The sequence below is a fragment of the Mirounga leonina genome, unplaced genomic scaffold (genome assembly GCF_011800145.1).
Source record: "Mirounga leonina isolate KUSES-001 unplaced genomic scaffold, KU_Mleo_1.0 Mir_173, whole genome shotgun sequence".
NCBI lineage: Eukaryota > Metazoa > Chordata > Mammalia > Carnivora > Phocidae > Mirounga > Mirounga leonina.
In genome coordinates this window covers 58,585,959-58,607,012 of record NW_023270447.1, presented here as the reverse complement: position 1 = coordinate 58,607,012, position 21,054 = coordinate 58,585,959, and the positions used below count along the sequence as shown (strand labels likewise).

Genomic DNA, 21,054 nt, shown 5'->3' with positions numbered 1-21,054 from the left:
GTTTTAAGAAATACACTGATTTGTCTCTTAATTTTTTTATAAGGCTAGTTATTCCCAACATGTACACATAATTGTGTGTATTTATGTTTTCACCTTGCCCTCTACACAACAAGCAACATTTATAACTGCCAAACCTGCCCCCCAACACCCTTAAACAAAAAAATCCTCAACAACTGGAACCTGGTTGAACAAAATTGTCTACAGGATGTGGTATTATACACCCTTTCAAAGAACACTTTAGAAGACTACTAATATGAAAGAATGCTTAGAAAATACCATTACATTTGCCTACCAAATATTTAAGAGATAGTTATAACACAAAAAATTCACTTTGTTATAAATGAATTAGCGATGTTAATTAAACATTACTTCTCATAAGCTTTAGATAATTCTCCCTTTGCTTAAAATCTGCTTTCAAATTCAGGGCTTTACAAGCTCTCCATTATCTGTATTATGACTCCACTACCATTACATTTCAGTGGTATTTTGGGTGGACACAGTAAGAGATAATAGGTGTTAGTTACCATGTGCAAATGAATGAGATGAGAAAAAAAGAAACAAAAAAAAAGATAAATTTTGCTCCTCTCCTCTAAGAAAAATTTAAAGTTGTGACTTTAAAATGGCAAATCTACCTACCCCACACTCCAGAAGGGGTCCCAATAGGTCTGCATGGCTGATTCTGTTTGCCAGCTTCTGGATTCAAAGAAGGCTAGGAAAAAATGGATATTAACGGTTGATAAAGAAAGCTAATCATTTTGGCACTTTTCACAAAGTAGTCATCACCATGGAACCTATCTGATAATTATGTATTAGCAGCACATATTTAACACTGTATTCAGAATCAACAAGTAAGCAGAAAATATTGAACTGCTAAATCAATAGATCTTATATTAATCTTAGGCTCTCTTGGGTTTCATTCCCTTTAACATAAGAGGATTAAAAAAAAATTTTTTTTTAAATAAATAGACTAAATGCAAGTTCGCATCTTCCGATAGGGTATGTACACCAAGTAAGGAGGCACGGGAAACTGAATGGACAAGAATGTAGATCACTTTTCTCAGATTTAAGGACAATCTGGTCAGTGAAATGTGTAGTATGCGTAGCTTTTCTGAGACTGCTTTAGGGCAGAGGCAGACCATGTGCCAGGGACTGTGCTAGGAATACAAAGGCAATTAAGATAATTAAGAGGCCCTGTGCCCACAAGGGTCACAGTCTCACTACAAAGATACATACTTTTAGACAAATAAGCACAGTAAAAGTTATAGGGTCTACGATGAAAATTTATATTAGAGAAGAAGGAACAGTCAATTCCACTTGAAAGAAAAGTGCTATCAGAAAAGGTTTCATTAGAGGTTCGATGACTAAGAAGAATCCTTAAAGATGAATTCCAAAGCTGGAAAACGCGTGATTCCAGGAACAGAATGCTCAATGAACACCCAGACAGGAAAGCAGGAAAAAGAATAGAATATTCAGAGATCTGCAAATAGTTCAGAATGATTAGTACTAGGGAAGGAGGGGACCTTTCTGTGGTCAAAGAGATGTCTAGCAAAGTAGGCAAGAGCCAGATTTTTTAGGGAGACTAAATTTTATTCTGTAGGTACTGAAGATCCATTTCTCATGCAGTAAACATAATCCATAATCATTAAGTATATAACAGTCTGGTGCAGCTTGAAGGATGTATCTGAGAGGCTTAAACATCAACTAGGAGACCATTAGAGGAGACCAATTCCACAGTTCAGGAGAATAATGAAGGTAACAGGAATAGAGAAAGAGATGAGGGGTAGGATGGAAAAGTGTTAAGAGCAATAAACTGGACTTAACAACTAGAGGTATGGTATGACACTGGTATCCAAGCCCAAATTTTACAATAAGGTAAAAGAGTAGGAAAATGGCTTTTCAGCACAATTACCCATAGAACATTAAACAAACAAAAGAAAGATGCCCAGACTCCATTACGGAGCTTCTGAATCAAAATGTCTAGGGATGGGCCCCAGCAGGTATGTATTTTCTTTTTCTTTTTTCATTTTTTTAAAGATTTTATTTATTTATTTGACAGAGAGAGAGGCAGCGAGAGAGGGAACACAAACAAGGGAAGTGTGAGAGGGAGAAGCAGGCTTCCCACAGAGCGGGGAGCCCGATGCGGGGCTCAATCCCAGGACCCTGGGATCATGACCTGAGCTGAAGGCAGACGCTTAACGACTGAGCCACCCAGGCGCCCCTATTTTTTTATTTTTTTAAAGATTTTATTTATTTATTTGACAGAGAGAGACACGCGAGAGAGGGAACACAAGTAGGGGGAGTGGGATAGGGAGAAGCAGGCTTCCCACGGAGCAGGGAGCCTGATGCGGGGCTCGATCCCAGGACCCTGAGATCATGACCCGAGCTGAAGGCAGACGCTTAACCGACTGAGCCACCCAGGCGCCCCGCAGGTATGTGAGAACCACAAGCATAGAACAAGCACAGATACATACTGAAGAACCAACTCACCATATAAATGGAAAAATTAGTGACAAAATATGAAGGACAGATAAATACACTCCTCTGGATGGAAAAGTATAGGTAGAGGGAGTCCCCATGGATAAAAGCTGTATTGTCTTGTTGTAATAGGCTTGTGTTCTTAGTCACATTCTATTCAGGGTTTTCAGAGACACTGCCCCTGTTTATGTGGTATCTTTTATTTCTTTCCACTGATTTTTAAAAATAGTAAAATATAATACAGATAAAAAAACTACATAAAACAAATGGGCAAAAGTTCTGGTAATCACCACTCAGTTCACTCAGTTTAAGCCAACAGAACATTACTTGCCAAACCAGAAACATTTTATTTTTTATTTTTTTAAAGATTTTATTTATTTGACAGAGAGAGACAGCGAGAGAGAGAGAACACAAGCAGGGGGAGTGGGAGAGGGAGAAGCAGGCTTCCTGCCGAGCAGGGAGCCCGATGTGGGGCTCGATCCCAGGTGCCTGGGATCATGACCTGAACCGAAGGCAGACACTTAACGACTGAGCCCCCCAGGCGCCCCCCAGAAACATTTTATAAGCTTCATTAAAAAAAAAACCCAAATAAAAAAACAACAAAAACTCAAACAATGAACCTAAAAATAACCATTATCCTCAATTATGGTGATCACCTCTTTGCTTTTCTTTTACCACCCAAGTGTATATCCCCCAAAATGGTAGTTTTGTCTCCAAAAAAAAGATCTCTTAACTCTCTTGACCTACAGGTTACTTTACTTTTTTTAAATTAATTAATTAGAGAGAGAGAGAGAGAGAGAGGCAGTGAGAGAGGGAACACAAGCAGGGGGAGTGGGAGAGGGAGAAGCAGGCTTCCCGCGGAGACATAAATGCTCATGGCCTAAAACTATTAACTCACTAAAAGATGCAAAACGATGATCCTCCAGTTTTATCACTCCTTCTCTATTAGCTAGTACACTTCCATAAAAAGGAACTTCCTGTATTTGGTGACTTAGTGGTACAATTCATAGGGAAAGGTAGACTACATGCGTGTGTTTCTAAGGTGAGGTATCACTGTGAACTCACAGATTTAATCAGTTAATACCTTTAACTGATGCATGAAACATCTGTATTGTATTTGGCCAGTGGGAACATCTTCAATTTGGCTTCTGAATCCTTTTGATACAACCGTAGTAGTCTCTAATTACTTCTTTGCTATGCAGTATGACAAAATATTCGAAGCTTATCTTACAAATATCCTGTCCAGAAACGGTATTTCAAGACCACAATCTGGGCACTAGGGATGCCAATTGCTAAGGGGTTGGTCACTGTTCTTAGTTCTTTTCAGTGGACAGAATCTGCAAATATATATTTATTTTCAAAGATAAAATATATCATGACCTCTTATTGATATTTCTAACTCATACTGAGAAACTTGAGTTTTTACCAGGCATCTTATATCTATAATTCCTTTTTTCTTTTTAATTTGACAGAGAGAGAGAGAGCAAGAGCAGGAACACAAGCAGGGGGAGTGGGAGAGGGAGAAGCAGGCTTCCCACCGAGCAGGGAGCCTGATGCGGGGCTTGATCCCAGGATCCTGGGATCATGACCTGAGCCGAAGGCAGACGCTTAATGACTGAGCCACCCAGGTGCCCCTGTACTTCCTTTTTTCTATGCCAAGAATCCTGATATTCAAGGATAAAGGTACAGAATATCATATTCAATTACTTTATCCCATATTGCATACAACAGTATCAGAGTAACAATAAACATTACACCACCAATATGACTAATAAAATGTTATTTTTTACAGGCTCTCCCCATTCTCCCATTAAGAAGTTATGCTTTTTCTAGACTGTCCGAGTCCACAGCTATTACATGCTGAACTCTCTTTTTAACTCTTTTAGTTCTACAGTTAACCATATATTTAGTATTTACCACCCTTCCTTTATATTTTTCTGGTTAGTTTCACTGTCTGAAGCTTCTAGTCTAGTACTTCGCTCAGGAAAAGTCTTGGGAACAATATTCCAAGTCCTTACACATTGGTATTTTTGATATTTATTTATTTATTTTTATTTATTTGACAGAGAGAGACACAGAGAGAGAGGGAACACAAGAAGGGGGAGTGAGAGAGGGAGAAGCAGGCTTCCCACTGAGCAGGGAGCCCGATGCGGGGCTTGATCGCAGGACCCTGGGATCATGACCTGAGCCGAAGGCAGACGCTTAACGACTGAGCCACCCAGGCGTCCCTGACATTTATTTTTTAAAAGATTTATTTATTCATTTCTAGAGAGAAAGAGAGACTGAGTGGGGGGAGGGGCAGAGGAAGAGGGAGAGAATCTCAAGTGGACTCCTCGCTGAGCGCGGAGCCCAATGCGGGGCTTGATCTCACAACCCCGAGATCATTACCTGAGCTGGAATCAAGAGACGGCAGTCCAGGGTGCCTGGGTGGCTCAGTCGCTGAGCATCTGCCTTCGGTTCAGGTCATGATCCCAGGCTCCTGGGGTCGAGCCCCACATTGGGCTCCCTGCTCCGGGGGAAGCCTGCTCCTCCCTCTCCCACTCCCCCTGCTTGTGTTCCCTCTCTCGCTGTGTCTGTCAAATAAATAGAATCTTGGGAAAAAGAGAGTCGGCAACCCAACTGACTGAGCCACCCAATTTTTTAAAAATTTTTTAGTTATGTTAATCACCATACATTACATCATTAGTTTCTGATGTAATGTTCCATGATTCATTGTTTGTGCACAACACCCAGTGCTCCATGCAGAACGTGCCCTCTTTAATACCCATCACCAGGCTAATCCATCCTCCCACCCCCCTCCCCTCTAAAACCCTCAGTTTGTTTTTCAGAGTCCATAGTCTCTCATGGTTCATCCTCCCCTCCGATCTCCCCCCCGCTTTTTTTTTTTTTTAACATATATCTCATTATTTGTCTCAGAGGTACAGATCTATGATTCAACAGTCTTGCACAATTCACAGCACTCACCATAGCACATACCCTCCCCAGTGTCTATTGCCCAGCCACCTCATCCCTCCCACCCCACCCCCCACTCCAGCAACCCTCAGTTTGTTTCCTGAGATTAGGAATTCCTCGTATCAGTGAGGTCATATGATACATGTCTTTCTCTGATTGACTTATTTCGCTCAGCGTTAACACCCTCTGGTTCCATCCACGTCGTTGCAAATGTGAGCCACCCAATTTTATAACTGAAGGGTGATAGGGGTATAAAATCTTTGGCTAACATTCTGAGTACTGTAATTGTTATTTCATTGACTTCTATTATAAAACTTTGTCAAAGTCTTATTTTCTTTCTCTTATAGTCACTGGGACTTGATGCTCAAAGGGTATTCTTTTTTCACTTGAGTCTATTCTTTTATTATTTTTAAAAATAATGATGCAGGGCGCCTGGGTGGCTCAGTTGGTTAAGCGACTGTCTTCGGCTCAGGTCATGATCCTGGAGTCCCGGGATCGAGTCCCACATCGGGCTCCCTGCTCAGCAGGGAGTCTGCTTCTCCCTCTGACCCTCCTCCCTCTCATGCTGTCTCTCATTCTCTCTCTCGCAAATAAATAAAAAAAATAATAATAATAAAAATAAAAATGATGCATTAAAAAAATTATTAAGTGAACTCTACCCCCAATGTGGGGCTTGAACTCATGACCCTGAGACCAAGAGTCATGATCCAGCCATGAACCCCTCAATTCTAACTTAAAAAAAAAAAAATTTGAGAGAGAGAGGAAGAGAACACACACACACACAAGGGAGAGAGGGGTATGAGGAGAGGGAAAGAGAGAATCCCAAGCAGACTCCCCCACTGAACGCAGAGCCTCACTTGGGGCTTGATCCCACAACCCTGAGATCATGACCTAAGCGGAAACCAAGAGTCAGTCACTTAACGGACTTTGCCTCCCTGAACTCTTTTAATCTGTTTCTTCCTCACTTAAAAATTTCCTCTTCTGGGGTACCTGGGTGGCTCAACTGGTTAAGCATATGACTCTTGATTTTGGCTCAGGTCATCAAGATCTCAGGGTCATGGGTTCGAGCCCCACCCTGGGCTCTACACTCAGCACAGAGTCTGCTTGTCCCTCTCCCTCTGTTTCCCCCACCCCTCTTCATTCTCTCTAATAAATAAAATTAAAAAATTTTTTTTCGGTCTTCTAATTCTTGAAAAACACGGATTATTCTCTTGTGTTCTTTTTTTTTTTTTTTTAAGGTTTTATTTGACAGAGAGAGCGAGAGAGCACAAGCAGGGGGAGCAGTAGGAGAGGGAGAAGCAGGCTTCCCGCTGAGCAAGGAGCCCGATGCGGGGCTCGATCTCAGGACCCTGGGATCATGACTTGAGCCAAAGGCAGGCACTTAACCATCTGAGCTACCCAGGCGCCCCTCTCTTGTGTTCCTTCTTGTTTAGTCTCCCTTTTTCTCTAATTTTTAATTACTCCTTTCCTGATTTCTAGCACCTTGAGTTTTTCTGGTTTGGGTGGTTCTTATGCTGTTTTCTTGGTATCACTTACTTTTTTAGAAAAGATTTATTTATTTGACAGAGAGCGCACGCAAGTGCCTAAGCAGGGGGAGCAGCAGGCAGAGGGAGAAGCAGGCTCCCTGCCGAGCAAGAAGTCCAATGCGGGACTCGATCCCAGGATCCTGGGATCATGACCTGAGCCGAAGGCAGGCGCTTAACCAACTGAGCCACCCAAGTGCCCCTTAGTATCATTTAAACTTTAAAGTAGTAATAAATTTTAAAATGGTTCTTATCTGTTTTGTGGACATGCTGTACAGGTGTACTTTGCACTGTCTGTGAGGATGTTATTCTGTTCCTTATTCTCTTGATCCTTTATGTTCATTTACATATGATTAGTTTTTGTGAATGTGGGTCAAGACAGCTTTCCTGACATCAAGTTTTAGAGCGCTCTCTTCTGTTGTTTTCATAGACTATTCAAAAATATGGTGGCTTAGTTTCTTTCATGCCCTGGATGTCATCCCTATCTTCCTCCCTCCCTTTTATCTGAACCTTCTCTTTCCTTTGGCTCTATTGTTTCCACCTCCACAATTCAATCTGGATCCTATTTCCAATTGTTTTGTGTTCAGTGAGGAGCTACGTTCTAGAAGGGCAGTATATTGGCTGGTTAATATAAACAATGATAGTACTTAGTGTTATTTATCAACTTATTGCTTCTTAGTTCCAAAGTCATCCTTTCTGCCTGCTCTGTGTAAATGTGTCTGGGCACTTAAAATTTTTTCCTTGGCAGCTGGCAAGTTAACTTTTTTGTCAGTAGAGAGCAAGAAAAAGATTTCTGCCTCCTGTTCCAATGTGCTTACTCAGCAGGCTCCTGCAGCCCATTCCTGCTAAGCCAGGTTCTAAAGTGCAAGTGAGCTTTGACTTGAGTGGTTTTGTAGCAGAGTGATACGTGAACAGCTCTACCAGGTACTCAAGAGGGCAGATTTTTAGCATGTTCCCTGGAAGCACCCGAGCAACTGTTCTGTCATTCAGTGAGCCACCACTAAGCCCTTTCTAACAAGGTCTGGTGGTGAGGGGGCAAGAGGGAGACTCCTCCTTGGGCACTCTATCTTAGCCCTAGGGTTACTGGCTGTCCCTTATACAGCCAACTGCTCATTACCCCAATTCTGTACTTTCCCTGTACAAATTATTGTGTGGTTTCTCTCTCTTGATTGATCCAGCCAGACCCTTCATACATCATTCCAGAACTTCCGTATTGACTAATTTTGTAAAACAACTCCTACTAATTTCTAGCTGTTCTCAAACATACCCTCTAAGCTATCTAGAAGGAACTGTTGGCTCTTGGGACTGCCAGATGTCCTGTTGCTCCCTTCAATTTCTCCTCCACAAATGCTATCACTACCCAGGTATTACAGTTTTTGGTAGTTTGTCCCTACGTTATGACACCTCACTTTGTTTTGTTGTAAATAACGTCCATGGACTTATTTTTCTTTTTTTGGTTCTTTAATACCAGTTGCTCTGTGCTCTTTTTAAACAAATATTTTTTTAAAGTAGGCTCCACACCCTGTGGTAGAGCCCAATGCAGGGCTCAAACTCACGACCCTGAGATCAAGACCTGAGCTGAAATCAAGAGTTGGAAGCTTAACCAACTGAGGCACCCAGGTGCCCCCTCTCTGTTCTTTCTTATTATTTTGAAGTGATTTCATTGTTTTTTTTAAAAGATTTTATTCATTTGAGAGAGACAGAGAGAGTACAAGCAGGGGTAGAGGCAGAGGGAAAGGGAGAAGCAGACTCCCCGCTGAGCAGGGAGCCCAATGCGGGGCTTGATCCCAGGACCTAGAGATCATGACCAGATCAGATGCTTAACCATCTGAGCCACTCAGGCGCCCCAGAAATTATTTTATTCTTACAACAAAGTTGCAAAAAAACCTCCACTTTCTGGGGTACCTGGGTGGCTCAGTCAGTTAAGCGTCTACCTTCGGCTCAGGTCATGGTCCCAGAGTCCTGGGATGGAGTCCTGCATTGGGCTCCCTGCTTAGTGGGGAGCCTACTTCTCCCTCTCCCTCTGCGCCTCCCCCTACTTGTGCTCTCTCACTCCGTCAAATAAATAAAATCTTTAAAAAAAAAATGAAGTTTCTGTACATCCTGCACAGATGTCTAGATTCTCATGTCAACATTTTACACCATTTGCTCCAACATTCTCTAAATATATTTTTTCCTGAACCACTTGCAACCTAAACCATTCATCCTTAAATACTTAGTTATGTATTTCTTTAAAAACTCATTCTTAACATAATCACAGTGCAACTGTAAAAATCAGGCAATTAACATCAATAAATACTACTATCTAATCTGTAACACTTATTCAAACTATAACACTGATTAGTTTTATAGCAAAACAAAAATTTTAAAATGTACACTGTTTTCCCCTCATCCAGTCTCCAAAGGATTGCATTCCGCCCTTTTTTTTTGAGTAGGCTCCACGCCCAACGTGGGGCTTGAACTCACTCACGATCCTGAGGTCAAGAGTCCCACTGACTGAGCCAGTGAGGTGTTCCTCACAGGCTTCCTTCAGTTGTCTTATCTCTTTAGTTTTCTTTAATCTGGAACTTTTTCTTTCATGACAACATTTTAATTTTTATTTTTTAAAGATTTTATTTATTTGAGAGAAAGAGCAGAAGGGGGAGAGACAGAGGGAGAGGGAGAAGCAGACTCCCCACAGAGCTGGGAGCCCTACGCTGGGCTCAATCCCAGGACCTGGAGGTAATGACCTGAGCTGAAGGCAGACGCTTAACCATGAGCCACCCAGGCGCCCCCCATGACAACATTTTTAAAGAGTAGAGGCTAATTCTTTTGTAGAATATTTTTTAATTCTTTATAGTAGAAACTTCAACTTGAGTTTTGTGTGGTATTTTCTCATGGGTAGATTCAGGCTATGCATTGCCGGAAGGAATTTACAGAGGTGAGGTTGCATCCTCAGTGCATCACATCAGGATGTTTATTTTATCAATTTCCACCATGACTGGTGATGTTAACCTATTTTTTGATAAAATAAAATTTACATACAATGATATGCACATATACCAAGTATACCATTCCATGAGTTTTGAAAAATGTTTATAACTCAACCTCTCTAAAAACAAAAATTATCTACTGCAACCAGAAAGTTCCCTCATGTCCTTTCCCAGACAATCCCCACTCCACATAGGCAAGCACTGCTCTTTCTTTCCCACCATAGATTATTTGCCTATTCTAGGATAGCACATAAACAAAATCAGACAGTATGTACCATTTTGCATAAGGTTTCCCTGAAATTCACGGTGTTGTTTTATTAGTCACTCCTTTTTATTAATGAATTTATGTAGTCCATTTCATTATACCCACAAGTTTTCTGTTCTTGTGTCAAAAGACATTTAAACTGTTTCCAGTTTGGGGCTTTTATGAATAAAATTATAATAAATGCCCATATACCTTTGTTTCTCTTGAGTAAATATCTAGAAGTGCTGGGTCACAGGACACGTTTATGTTTAGTTTTACAAAAATTTGCCACACCTTTTCTGAAAATGGTTGTACTACTTCATGCTCCTACAATATATGAGAGTTCCAAATGCTCGAAAATGTCACCAAATTTAGTGTTTTCAGACTTATAAATTTTAGCCATTCTGGTGAATGGGTAGCAGTATCTCATAATCTGAATTTCCACATTTCCCTTGTGACTAATGACACTGATCTTTTCTTTTTTCATGTGACTATTGGCCATCTGTGTAACTTCCATTGTGAAGAATCTGTTCAAATCTTGCTCATTTTTTAAAATACTGAGTTGTCGGGAGCGCCTCGGTGGCTCAGTTGGTTAAGTGGCTGCCTTCGGCTCAGGTCATGATCCCAGGGTCCTGGGATCGAGTCCCTCATCGGGTTCCCTGCTCAGTGGGGAGCCTGCTTCTCCCTCTCCCTCTGCCTGCCTCTCTGCCTACTTGTGCTATCTCTCTGCCAAATAAATAAATAAAATCTTAAAAAAAGAAAAAATACTGAGTTGTCGGGGTACCTGACTGGCTCAGTTGGAAGAGCATGCAACTTGATCTCAGGGTTGTTTGAGCCCCACATTGGGTGTAGAAATTACTTAAATAAACTTTAAGATTTATTTTTATTTAGAGAAAGTGTGTGTGCGGGAGCCCAGGGGTGGGGTGGGGGTGGTGAGGCCCAGAGGGAGAGGAAGAGACAGTTCAAAACAGACTCCTCACTCAGCGTGGAGCCCAACACGGGGCTCGATCTCGTGACCTTGAGATCACAACCCAAGCTGGAACCAAGAGTCCCACACTCAACCGACTGTGCCACCCAGGCACCCTAAATAAATAAACTTAAAAAAGAAAGAAAGAAAGAAAGAGGGGTGCCTGGGTGGTGCAGTTGGTTAAGCATCTGACTCTTTATTTCAGCTCAGGTCCTAATCTCAGGGATGTGAGATCCAGACCCCAAGTTGCAACAGCTCGGCACTGGGTGTGGAGCCTGCTTAAGATTCTCTCTCTTGCTCTCCCTCTGCATACCCCTCACTCGCTTCTCTCTCTCTCAAAAAGAAAGAAATGAAAAAATGTATTCAGTTGTTTTTTTATTATTGAGTTCTAGGAGTTATTTATATTATGGATACAAGTCCCTTTTCATATATATGCTTTATATAGATATATACATACATACATATATATATATATTTTAAAGATTTTACTTATGCGGAGCCTGGGTGGCTCAGTCATTAAGTGTCTACCTTCGGCTCAGGTCATGGTCCTGGGGTCCTGGGATTGAGCCCTGCATCGGGCTCCCTGCTCTGCGGGAAGCCTGCTTCTCCCTCTCCCACTCCCCCTGCTTATGTTCTCTCTCTCGCTGTCTGTCAAATAAATAAAATCTTAAAAAAAAAAAAAAGATTTTATTTATTTGAGAGCGAGAGAGAGCATGGGCATGAGCAGAGGGGAGAAGCAGGGGGAGAGGGAGAAGCAGACTCCCCGCTGAGCAAGGAGCCCGATGCGGGGCTCAATCCCAGGACCCTGGGATCATGACCTGTGTCGAAGGCAGATGCTTAACTGACTGAGCCACCCAGGTGCCCCTCACATATATGCTTTATAAACATTTTCACTATTTTCTTTGAGTCTGTGAGATAAGCAGATCTTTTAAATTTTGATGAAATCCAATTTATCAATGTCTTCCTGTAAGGTTATTGCTGTGTCCAAAGAAATCTTTTTCTACCCTCTAAGCCATGAAGACATTCCCCCAAATTTTCTTCTAGAAGCTTTATAGTTTTAGGCCTTACATTTGGATATATAATTCCTCTCAAATTCTTTTTTTTTTTTTTTTTTTGGTATGCTATGAGGTAGCATTCTCTCTGTATATACGTATACACAGTTATTCTAGTACCATTTGTTAAAAACACATTTCTCTATTGGTCTGCTTTAGTATCTTTTGAAAATCAAATGACTATATAAATGTAGGTTTATTTCTGAGCTCTCTATTCTGCTCCACTATTAGTCTATCCTTATAATAATGTAACATCTTGATTATTATAGCTTTGTACTAAGTCTTCAAGTTAGGTAGTATTAGTCCTCCAACTCTGTTCTTTTTCAAGATCACTTTGGGTATTCTACGGTCTTTGTATTTCAATAAAAATTTTAGAATAACCTAGTCCATTTCTATAAAAACACATGCTGGTTGGTGTTGTGCAGAATCTGTAGAACTGATGTCCTAACCATGCTGAGTCTTCTAATTCAAAGCCTCCCATTCATAATGACATCTTTTATTTAGATTTTTAATTTCTCTTGGTAACATTTTATGGATCAGTATAGAGGTCTTTCACATCTTTGGTTAAATTTATTCGTAAACATTTTATTCCTAAGCATTTTTTTTTTTAAGATTTTATTTATTTATTTGACAGAGAGACACAGCCAGAGAAGGAACATAAGCAGGGGGAGTGGGAGAGGGAGAAGCAGGCTTCCTACGGAGCAGGGAGCCCGATGTGGGGCTCGATCCCAGGATCCTGGGATCATGACCTGAGCCAAAGGCAGCCGCTTAACCGACTGAGCCATCCAGGTGTCCCTATTCCTAAGCTAAGTTTTAAAAGGTTTTTTGGGGGCGCCTGGGTGGCTCAGTCGGTTAAGCGACTGCCTTCCGCTCAGGTCATGATCCTGGAGTCCCGGGATTGAGTCCCGCATCGGGCTGCCTGCTCGGCAGGGAGTCTGCTTCTCCCTCTGACCCTCCTCCCTCTCATGTACTTGCTCTCTCTCATTCTCTCTGTCTCAAATAAATAAATAAAATTAAAATAAATAAATAAATAAATAAAAGGGTTTTTGGCTTTACTAAAAGCATTTTATAAAACTTCATTTCCCAACTGCTTACTGCTGGCACCTAAAAATACAACTGAATTTTTAAAAAGTAAATTCTACACCCAATGTGGGGCCTGAACTCATGACCCTGAGATAAGAGTCACATGCTCTACCAACTAAGCCAGATAGATGCCCCCAGTTAATTTCAACCTAGGTGATCTTTACCCTTTACTGTAACATTGCAAGGTAGGCATTACTATCAATGTAAAAATTAGGATTGTTTAACTTGTCCAAGGTAACTATAAGACTGTTTATTACAGGGGCGCCTGGGTGGCTCAGTTGGTTGGGCGACTGCCTTCGGCTCAGGTCATGATCCTGGAGTCCCAGGATCGAGTCCCGCATTGGGCTCCCTGCTTGGCAGGGAGTCTGCTTCTCCCTCGGGACCTCCCTCCTCTCATGCTCTCTCTATCTCATTCTCTCAAATAAATAAATAAAACCTTTTTTTTTTTTTTTTTTAAAAAAAGACTGTTTATTACATCAAACTAATACCATTTTAAAACAAAAAATAACTTTCTAATTATACACTGTATAGAAAAAATATATAGAAAATTCACTGTAAACAATTTGTCCCCAAAACACCTTGATTTTGCTATTTTTTGGTTAACTACTCTTTCTTCACATACCCCTTTCTTCTTCAACCAACCATTTCCCAGCCTCCTTACTGCTATTTCCACAGGTTCTAGCCCCCTCTCTGAATATATCACTCTCCTTAGGTGATTCTTACCTGTCCACCAACCTCAACTATCATCTTTATTTCCGTGTGCACATCTCTAGATCTCACCCATCTTTTGGATACGAAGAATTCGTTATTTTCTCCCTCCAATTATGCTCCTGTTTTTCCTTTTCAAATTAATTACTTATTATTCATCAGTGTGCTTTAAATCAAAATAGAAATTTTTGACTCTTCCTTTTCTAGTTACCTCAGTTCCAATCCTTTAGATCTGTCCTCTAAACCACGATCTTTTAAAACCTAAATGTCTGTCAACAGGAAAATGGATAAATGATTCCAGTATATTCACACAATAGAATATTATATAATAGTGAACAAGATTTAAAGCAAGGTTTCTCAATCATGGTAATCCTGCCATTGGGGGCTAGGTAATTCTTTGTTATGGGGCTGTCCTGTGCATTGTACGATGTTTAGCAACACCCCTGATCTCTAGATATTAGATGTCAACAGCACTATCTCCAGCTGTGACAACCAGAACTTCTCTAGATATTGCCAAATATGCGGGGGTGCTAAATTTGCTCCTGGTTGAGAACCACTGGTCTATAGCCATATGTATCAAATACAGATAAATCTCAAAACAATTTTAAGCAAATAAAAGAGAACTACAATATTATCCATATAAACATCAAAATCAAGGAACATGATATATTATAGATTGTCTATGCATACATACATGTAGTAAAAGTTTACCAAAAGCATGATAAAGCACTGAAGTCAAGATGGCGATTACCTCTGGGGGAAGTGAAGAGAGCAGGATTAGGGAAGCTTTAATTTGATGATGTGCATACTTGACCATTTTTCTCCTTTCATGTACGTACATTTATGGACACTTAAGATATTTTAAAACATAAATGCAGTATTCATTTGCCCTAATTGACCTGGTTCAGGTTTGACTGACAGCAAACTTTCACTTAAATCACTCAGCAGGCATAGATAGTGCTACTTTCACATTTTTCTTTCTGTTGTCGATTTATTTCCCACTGGGAATGCCAGAGAATTGAAAATGGGCCTTCTTATCAAAATGGGCCTTCTTATCAAATTCTGCCAATCAGTAGTATAGAACCTATTCAAAAGGCACTCTTAAAAAAAAAAAAAAAGCAACTTCCACTTTACCCCACACTACTTCTTGTTTGCACAATCTCTTTTTCACCAAAGCACGTAAGAAACCAAAACTAATAAAGAGACCCAAATAAATTTTACTATATGCTCAGCTGGCTGGTCACAATGCAAAATACACTTTTAGATAAACATTCATATCATATATAAATTATCATTACAGTGGGTTAATTTACTTAGGTGGAATAAAATACAAAAAGAAACTCCTAGGAATACAATTAAACTTTTTTGTTGTTGCTGGTTTGATCGAGGATTTTAACCAAGTTCCCAAAGCGTGATGAGCAACAGAGATTTTGTTAATTATTCCCACCGGTCTTTCTTAAATGTGCTAAGTTTATTGAATAAATAATGAAAGTTATAATTTAGTGTCATAGTAAGTTCTGGACCAGGGGATATTTAGAACATTCTAGACAATATTCAGTATGTCGGGGCAGTATAAACCTTTCCACTACCAAAGTTTTGTTTTTTTGTTTTTTTTTTTTTTAAAGATTTTATTTATTTATTTGAGAGAGAGAGCACATGAGAGGGGGGAGGGTCAGAAAGAGAAGCAGACTCCCTGCCAAGCAGGGAGCCCGATGCGGGACTCGATCCGGGGACTCCAGGATCATGACCTGAGCCGAAGGCAGTCGCTTAACCAACTGAGCCACCCAGGCGCCCTCCACTACCAAAGTTTTGAAGGATAGGTGCTTGGGGGTTAGGAATTCACATTAAAAAATAACATTTAAAGGGCGCCTGGGTGGCTCAGTTGTTAAGCATCTGCCTTCGGCTCAGGTCATGGTCCCAGGGTCCTGAGATTGAGCCCCTCATCGGGCTCCTTGCTCGGCAGGGAGCCTGCTTCTCCCTCTCCCACTCCCCCTGCTTGTGTTCCCTCTCTCGCTGTGTGTCTCTCTGTCAAATAAATAAAATCTTAAAAAACATTTAAAGGATCCCAGAACATTTGCTAGACTTAGGAGAAGAGGAGCTGACACCTAAATTTGACTCTTATTCAGTTGGCTTCATTAATAAATTAAAATGGCCGTCACAGAAATGATTGGCTAATTTAATGCGCTACTTTTAAAACTAACTAGAGCTGCACTAGTAGCCACTAGCTATATGTAGTTGTTGAGTACTCAGAAAGTGGCTAATTTATACTGAGATTATGCTACAAACAAGTCTAGAATACACAAGGGATCTTGAAGATCTAGTACCAAAAATAATGCAAACTAATAATTTAAAGATATCAATTACCTATTAAAATGATAATAACTTGGATATGTTTGTTAAATACAGTAAACTTTTTTTAAGGTGAACTAAAAACTCTACTTTAGGTTGAGAGGGCAAAAGGCATGTAATTCAATACACAACGGCAAAGTTTTACTTAACTTAAATACTCCCAATTGCATATTTATAACATCACAATTATTTTATATAAGAGGAAAAAATCAAGAGAAAAAACCTCTTATGATAGTTGGAGAAAGACAATTCAACATACAAGACCACATTTTTATGTAATTTGAATATCAAATTTTGAATGCTGAACCTTATAAAACTTAAAGGAAATTAATTTTTTTAGAAGTTTCAAAAGCATAAAGATGAAAAACATGAAGATTTGCTGAAAGTTACATAGGAATTCTGGTCATTATCTTCATACTAATCAACTTTTCCCTCTAAAAACAATAAAAATCTAAACTTAGGGACTTCCTTTTTAGTAATTTCTTCAAACCTCTCCTTATTAACAAGGTCTTCTATTTACGGCATTATTTGTTAGGTTTTAACCACACATTTAAACCTTCATACTTACAAAGTCTTCCTCCTCAAACTGTAATTTTTCCACCTTGTCTTCTTTCTTTTCTTCCCTAATCTCCGTAGGTGGCTTTTCTTGAAAGGTACAGCCTTTCCGGGAGTGGAAGCTGCCATTCCAGTGGCGATGGTTCCCTGTGCCACCCCCACTACGCTGGCTCATGCCATCATGACCTCGGGAAGAGCCATGCCAACCAGATAGGTTCCCTGTGATTCCAGCATACGCTCCCTTAGAGACACCAGAGTCCACAGAATCGTGGCGGAACAGGGAGGGCTGGTGCCAGGAATCTAGGATAGTAAGGACAAGTAACACATTAGATTTTTGCTTCCTGATCTGATTTACAGTACTACCAAAAGCCCTTCAGGGGACCTTTTAAAATAAAAGATTAAGTCCACAAAATTATCTTTTTCTTTTAATGTAATTTCTAGATGAGATCTTCAACTGAATGACACATGAGAACACAAAGATGTTGAAAAGCCAACGTAACTGAATAATGACAACTGGAAGATTTAACTGAGAAGCACGTTTAAAAAACAGCTATCTGGGGCGCCTGGGTGGCTCAGTTGGTTAAGCGACTGCCTTTGGCTCAGGTCATGACCCTGCAGTCGGGCTCCCTGCTCAGCAGGGCGTCTGCTTCTCCCTCTGACCCTCCCCCCTCTCATGCTTTCTCTCTCAAATAAATAAATAAAATCTAAAAAAACCCCAAACAACAGCATATCAAGATTATGGACATTCACCCCCTATGTGGGCTTGTCCTAACTGAGTAGCTTAAATATACTCATGGAAGTTGGGCATGGCTTACCTCCTGTAGTTCGAAGAGGTCCATTGTTAAAAAAGCCATCAGAGGAATTATGTCGACGACGGCTTACTCCAAATCTACGATCTCCTCGGGGTAGGTGCTCTCCGTGTTTTTCGAATGTGGCTGTAGGTGACTAAGATGATCAAGTATAGAGAAGCAAACCAATTAAGAAGATATCAATCTCAGTATCTTAGGTTTTGCATCAGCCTTTTAGAAAACAAGTAATAAAGGTGGAAGAAACCCCCACAATGAGCATATGGGCCATAATAAGGGTATTATAGGCCTCTAAGTTAGAGTCCTAGGTTACATATTCAGACAAAGATTGGGCACGTTCAAGGTGGTTATGATCGTAGACCTAGGTTACATATTCACTCATTAACTCATTTTCTGCATCCCAGAAGGGGGGAAAAGGCAGCTACTTTAATTATTTGCACAAGAGAGGGTGGAAAAAAAACCCCTGTCGATATCCATTAAAATAAGCCCTCAAACTTTACAGTTAAAGATATTAAGTTAACCTTGTAATAGGAAAAGAAAAAGCAAGATCCCTACTTAAAAAAATTCTAAACAGCTTTATTACTTCTATAAATTATTCTGGAACTGGGGAGAAAGAAATGGTTTAAATACCAAAACACCTTGGTCATTAACAACTACACAGTTTTTATAGTTTTATAAAAAACTTATTTTTTTATTTTTATTTTTTATTATGTTAGTCACCATACAATATATCATTAGTTTTTGATGTAGTGATCCACGATCCATTGTTTTCATATAACACCCAGTGCTCCATGCAGTACGTGCCCTCCTTAATACCCATCACCGGGCTAACCAATGCCCCCTCCCCTCTCCCCTCTAAAACCCTGTTTTGTTTCTCAGGTCCATAGTCTCTCATGGTTCATCTCTCCCTCCAATTCCCCCCGCCCATTTTTCCCTTCCTTCTCTTAATGTCCTCCATGTTATTCCTTATGTTCCACAGATAAGTGAAACCATATGATAATTGACTTTCTCTGCTTGACTTATTTCACTTAGCATAATCTCCTCCAGTTCCATCCATGTTGATGTAAAAGTTGGGTATTCATCTTTTCTGATGGCTGAGTAATATTCCATTGTATATATGGACCACATCTTCTTTATCCATAAAAAACTTATTTCTAAACATTACTTAATATTCATAACAGTACTATAATTTGGCATCAGCTTCATTTTACTCATTTACACATGAGGAAAGAGGTCAGGGAGAATTAAGTCTTGTTATACAATGAAAAGGAAGCAGTTTGAGAAACACAGTTATAGATGAGCTTTCATTCCCCTCCCTATTCCAAATAATTTTATTCTAGAACAGTCTTTTTTTTTTTAAGATTTTATTTATTTATTTGACAGAGAGAGACACAGCGAGAGAGGCAACACAAGCAGGGGGAGTGGGAGGGAGAAGCAGGCTTCCCGCGAAGCAGGGAGCCCGATGCGGGGCTCAATCCCAGGACCCTGGGATCATGACCTGAGCCGAAGGCAGACGCCTAATGACTGAGCCACTGAGGCGCGCCTCCAGGACATTCTTTTTATTAAATTATTTTATTTTATTATTTTTTAGAGCATTCTTTAGTTTCAAATGAGAGACCAAAGTCTAAAATAAAAGGCTGTAAAAAATATGGATATATCTGACAAAGGCGTAAAGGAAAACTACAGGTTGGGGCATAGACATCTTTACATCTATTTTCTTAGTTTTATAGTTTTTACTCTTTAATTTAGGTTATGATCCACTTCAGGTTTATTTGTGTGTGATATGAAGTAAAGGTTAAAGTCAAGGTTCTCACTCCCCCCCCCACATATATATATATATATATCATGTATATATATATATATATATATATCTCCAGTTCTAGAACCATTTGCTAAAAAGACTATCACTTCTGCATTAAATTACCTTGGAACTTTAGTCAAAAATCAACTGACTGTATATATAGGACTATTTTTGAATTCTCTATTCTTTGCTCTCACTGCTTTATGTCTACCCTTATCCCAACACTGCAGAACTTTATTTACTGCAGCTTTACTGGAAATAGTGAAATCTCATTTCCCAATTCTTTATACTTACTTCACTGTGCTAGATTATTCTTTGCAGATAATAAGATCTACATACTTTTAAATGCTTTCCTGGATCCCACACCTAATCCCTCAGGTCCACCGTCCCCAAGCTTTGGGTCAGATTATGTCAATTATGAGATCTTGGGAATTTCAAAAGGGCAATTCAAAATGAAGTTTAGAGCAAAAGGTTGCGGGTCTAGATAGATCAGGAACATCTGCCCCAAAATTCACATTTAAAAATAGGGAAAGGATGCCTGGGTGGCTCAGTCACCTGGGTGTCTGACTCCTGATTTTGGCTTCTTGGGTGGTGATCTCAGGGTTGTGAGACAGAGCCCTGTGCTTGAGATTCTCTCTTTCCCTCGCCCTCTGCCCCTCCCCACCACTCTCAAGCGCAGGCAACTCTCTCTCTCTGAAATAAATAAATACAATCTTAAAAACAAAACACAACACAACAAAACAAACAAAAAACAGGGGAAGGCGCCTGAGTGGCTCAGTTGGTTAAGTGCCCAACTCTTGATTTCAGCTCAAGTCACGATCTCAAGGTTCTGGGATTGAGCCCTGTGTTGGCTCCATGCTTAGTGCGGGGTGTGCTTGGGATTCTCTCTCCCCCCCCTCTTCCTCTGCCCCTATCCCATTTGTATTCTCTCTGTAAAATAATAAAGTATTTTTAAAAATAGGGAAGATAGGCCTTTTTTTTTTTTGAGATTACATATCAACTGTGTCCCTCCTCTGTTAGTTGGCAAAATGGGACCCATTTTTAAGTTTATTAGCTTCCTAAAGGTTTCCTTTATCAATAACTAAGGCTGTTCTTTTTCTTTTTTTTTTTTAAGATTTTATTTACTTATTTGAGAGAGACAGCACAAGCAGAGGGAGTGGCAGGCGCCCAAGTGGGGCTTGATCCCAATACCCTGGGATCACGACCCAAGCCAAAGGCAGATGCTTAACCAACTGAGCCACCCAGGTGCCCCAATAATTGAGGCTGTTCTTCTGTACTGTGACTAGGGCTACTTCACTCTATGTGGACTGGTTGTTTTCACTTGTCTTTATTCCTAATGCAACATACATTTCCCCCCTGAATTTGTTATGTAGATTATCCCTAAAACATAATTTCTAGTATTTAATCTGAGATCCACGTAGTAGTCAATGTCTCTCCCTTTTCATCCTCCTCATCTACTACTATAGACAAATGTGCATTTACCCCAAGGGTCCATTTCCCCAAAAACCATTTCCCCTTTACCTCTGCCCCTCTATACTTAATAGGTTAGCAGATATGTTTTAGTTCC

General features: G+C 40.2%; 1 protein-coding gene across 1 annotated transcript in view; it reads right to left on the bottom strand.

The window, feature by feature from the left end:
- Nucleotides 1–21,054, bottom strand: part of GPBP1L1 (GC-rich promoter binding protein 1 like 1) — a 36,874-nt gene that overhangs the window by 14,313 nt on the left and 1,507 nt on the right. The window contains exons 3-5 of the mRNA XM_035018688.1: nt 17,696–17,825; nt 16,894–17,180; nt 637–709 (exon numbers count right to left, since the gene is read on the bottom strand). Coding sequence (XP_034874579.1) covers nt 637–709; nt 16,894–17,180; nt 17,696–17,825 — 490 coding nt within the window. The remainder of the gene's footprint in view (nt 1–636; nt 710–16,893; nt 17,181–17,695; nt 17,826–21,054) is intronic.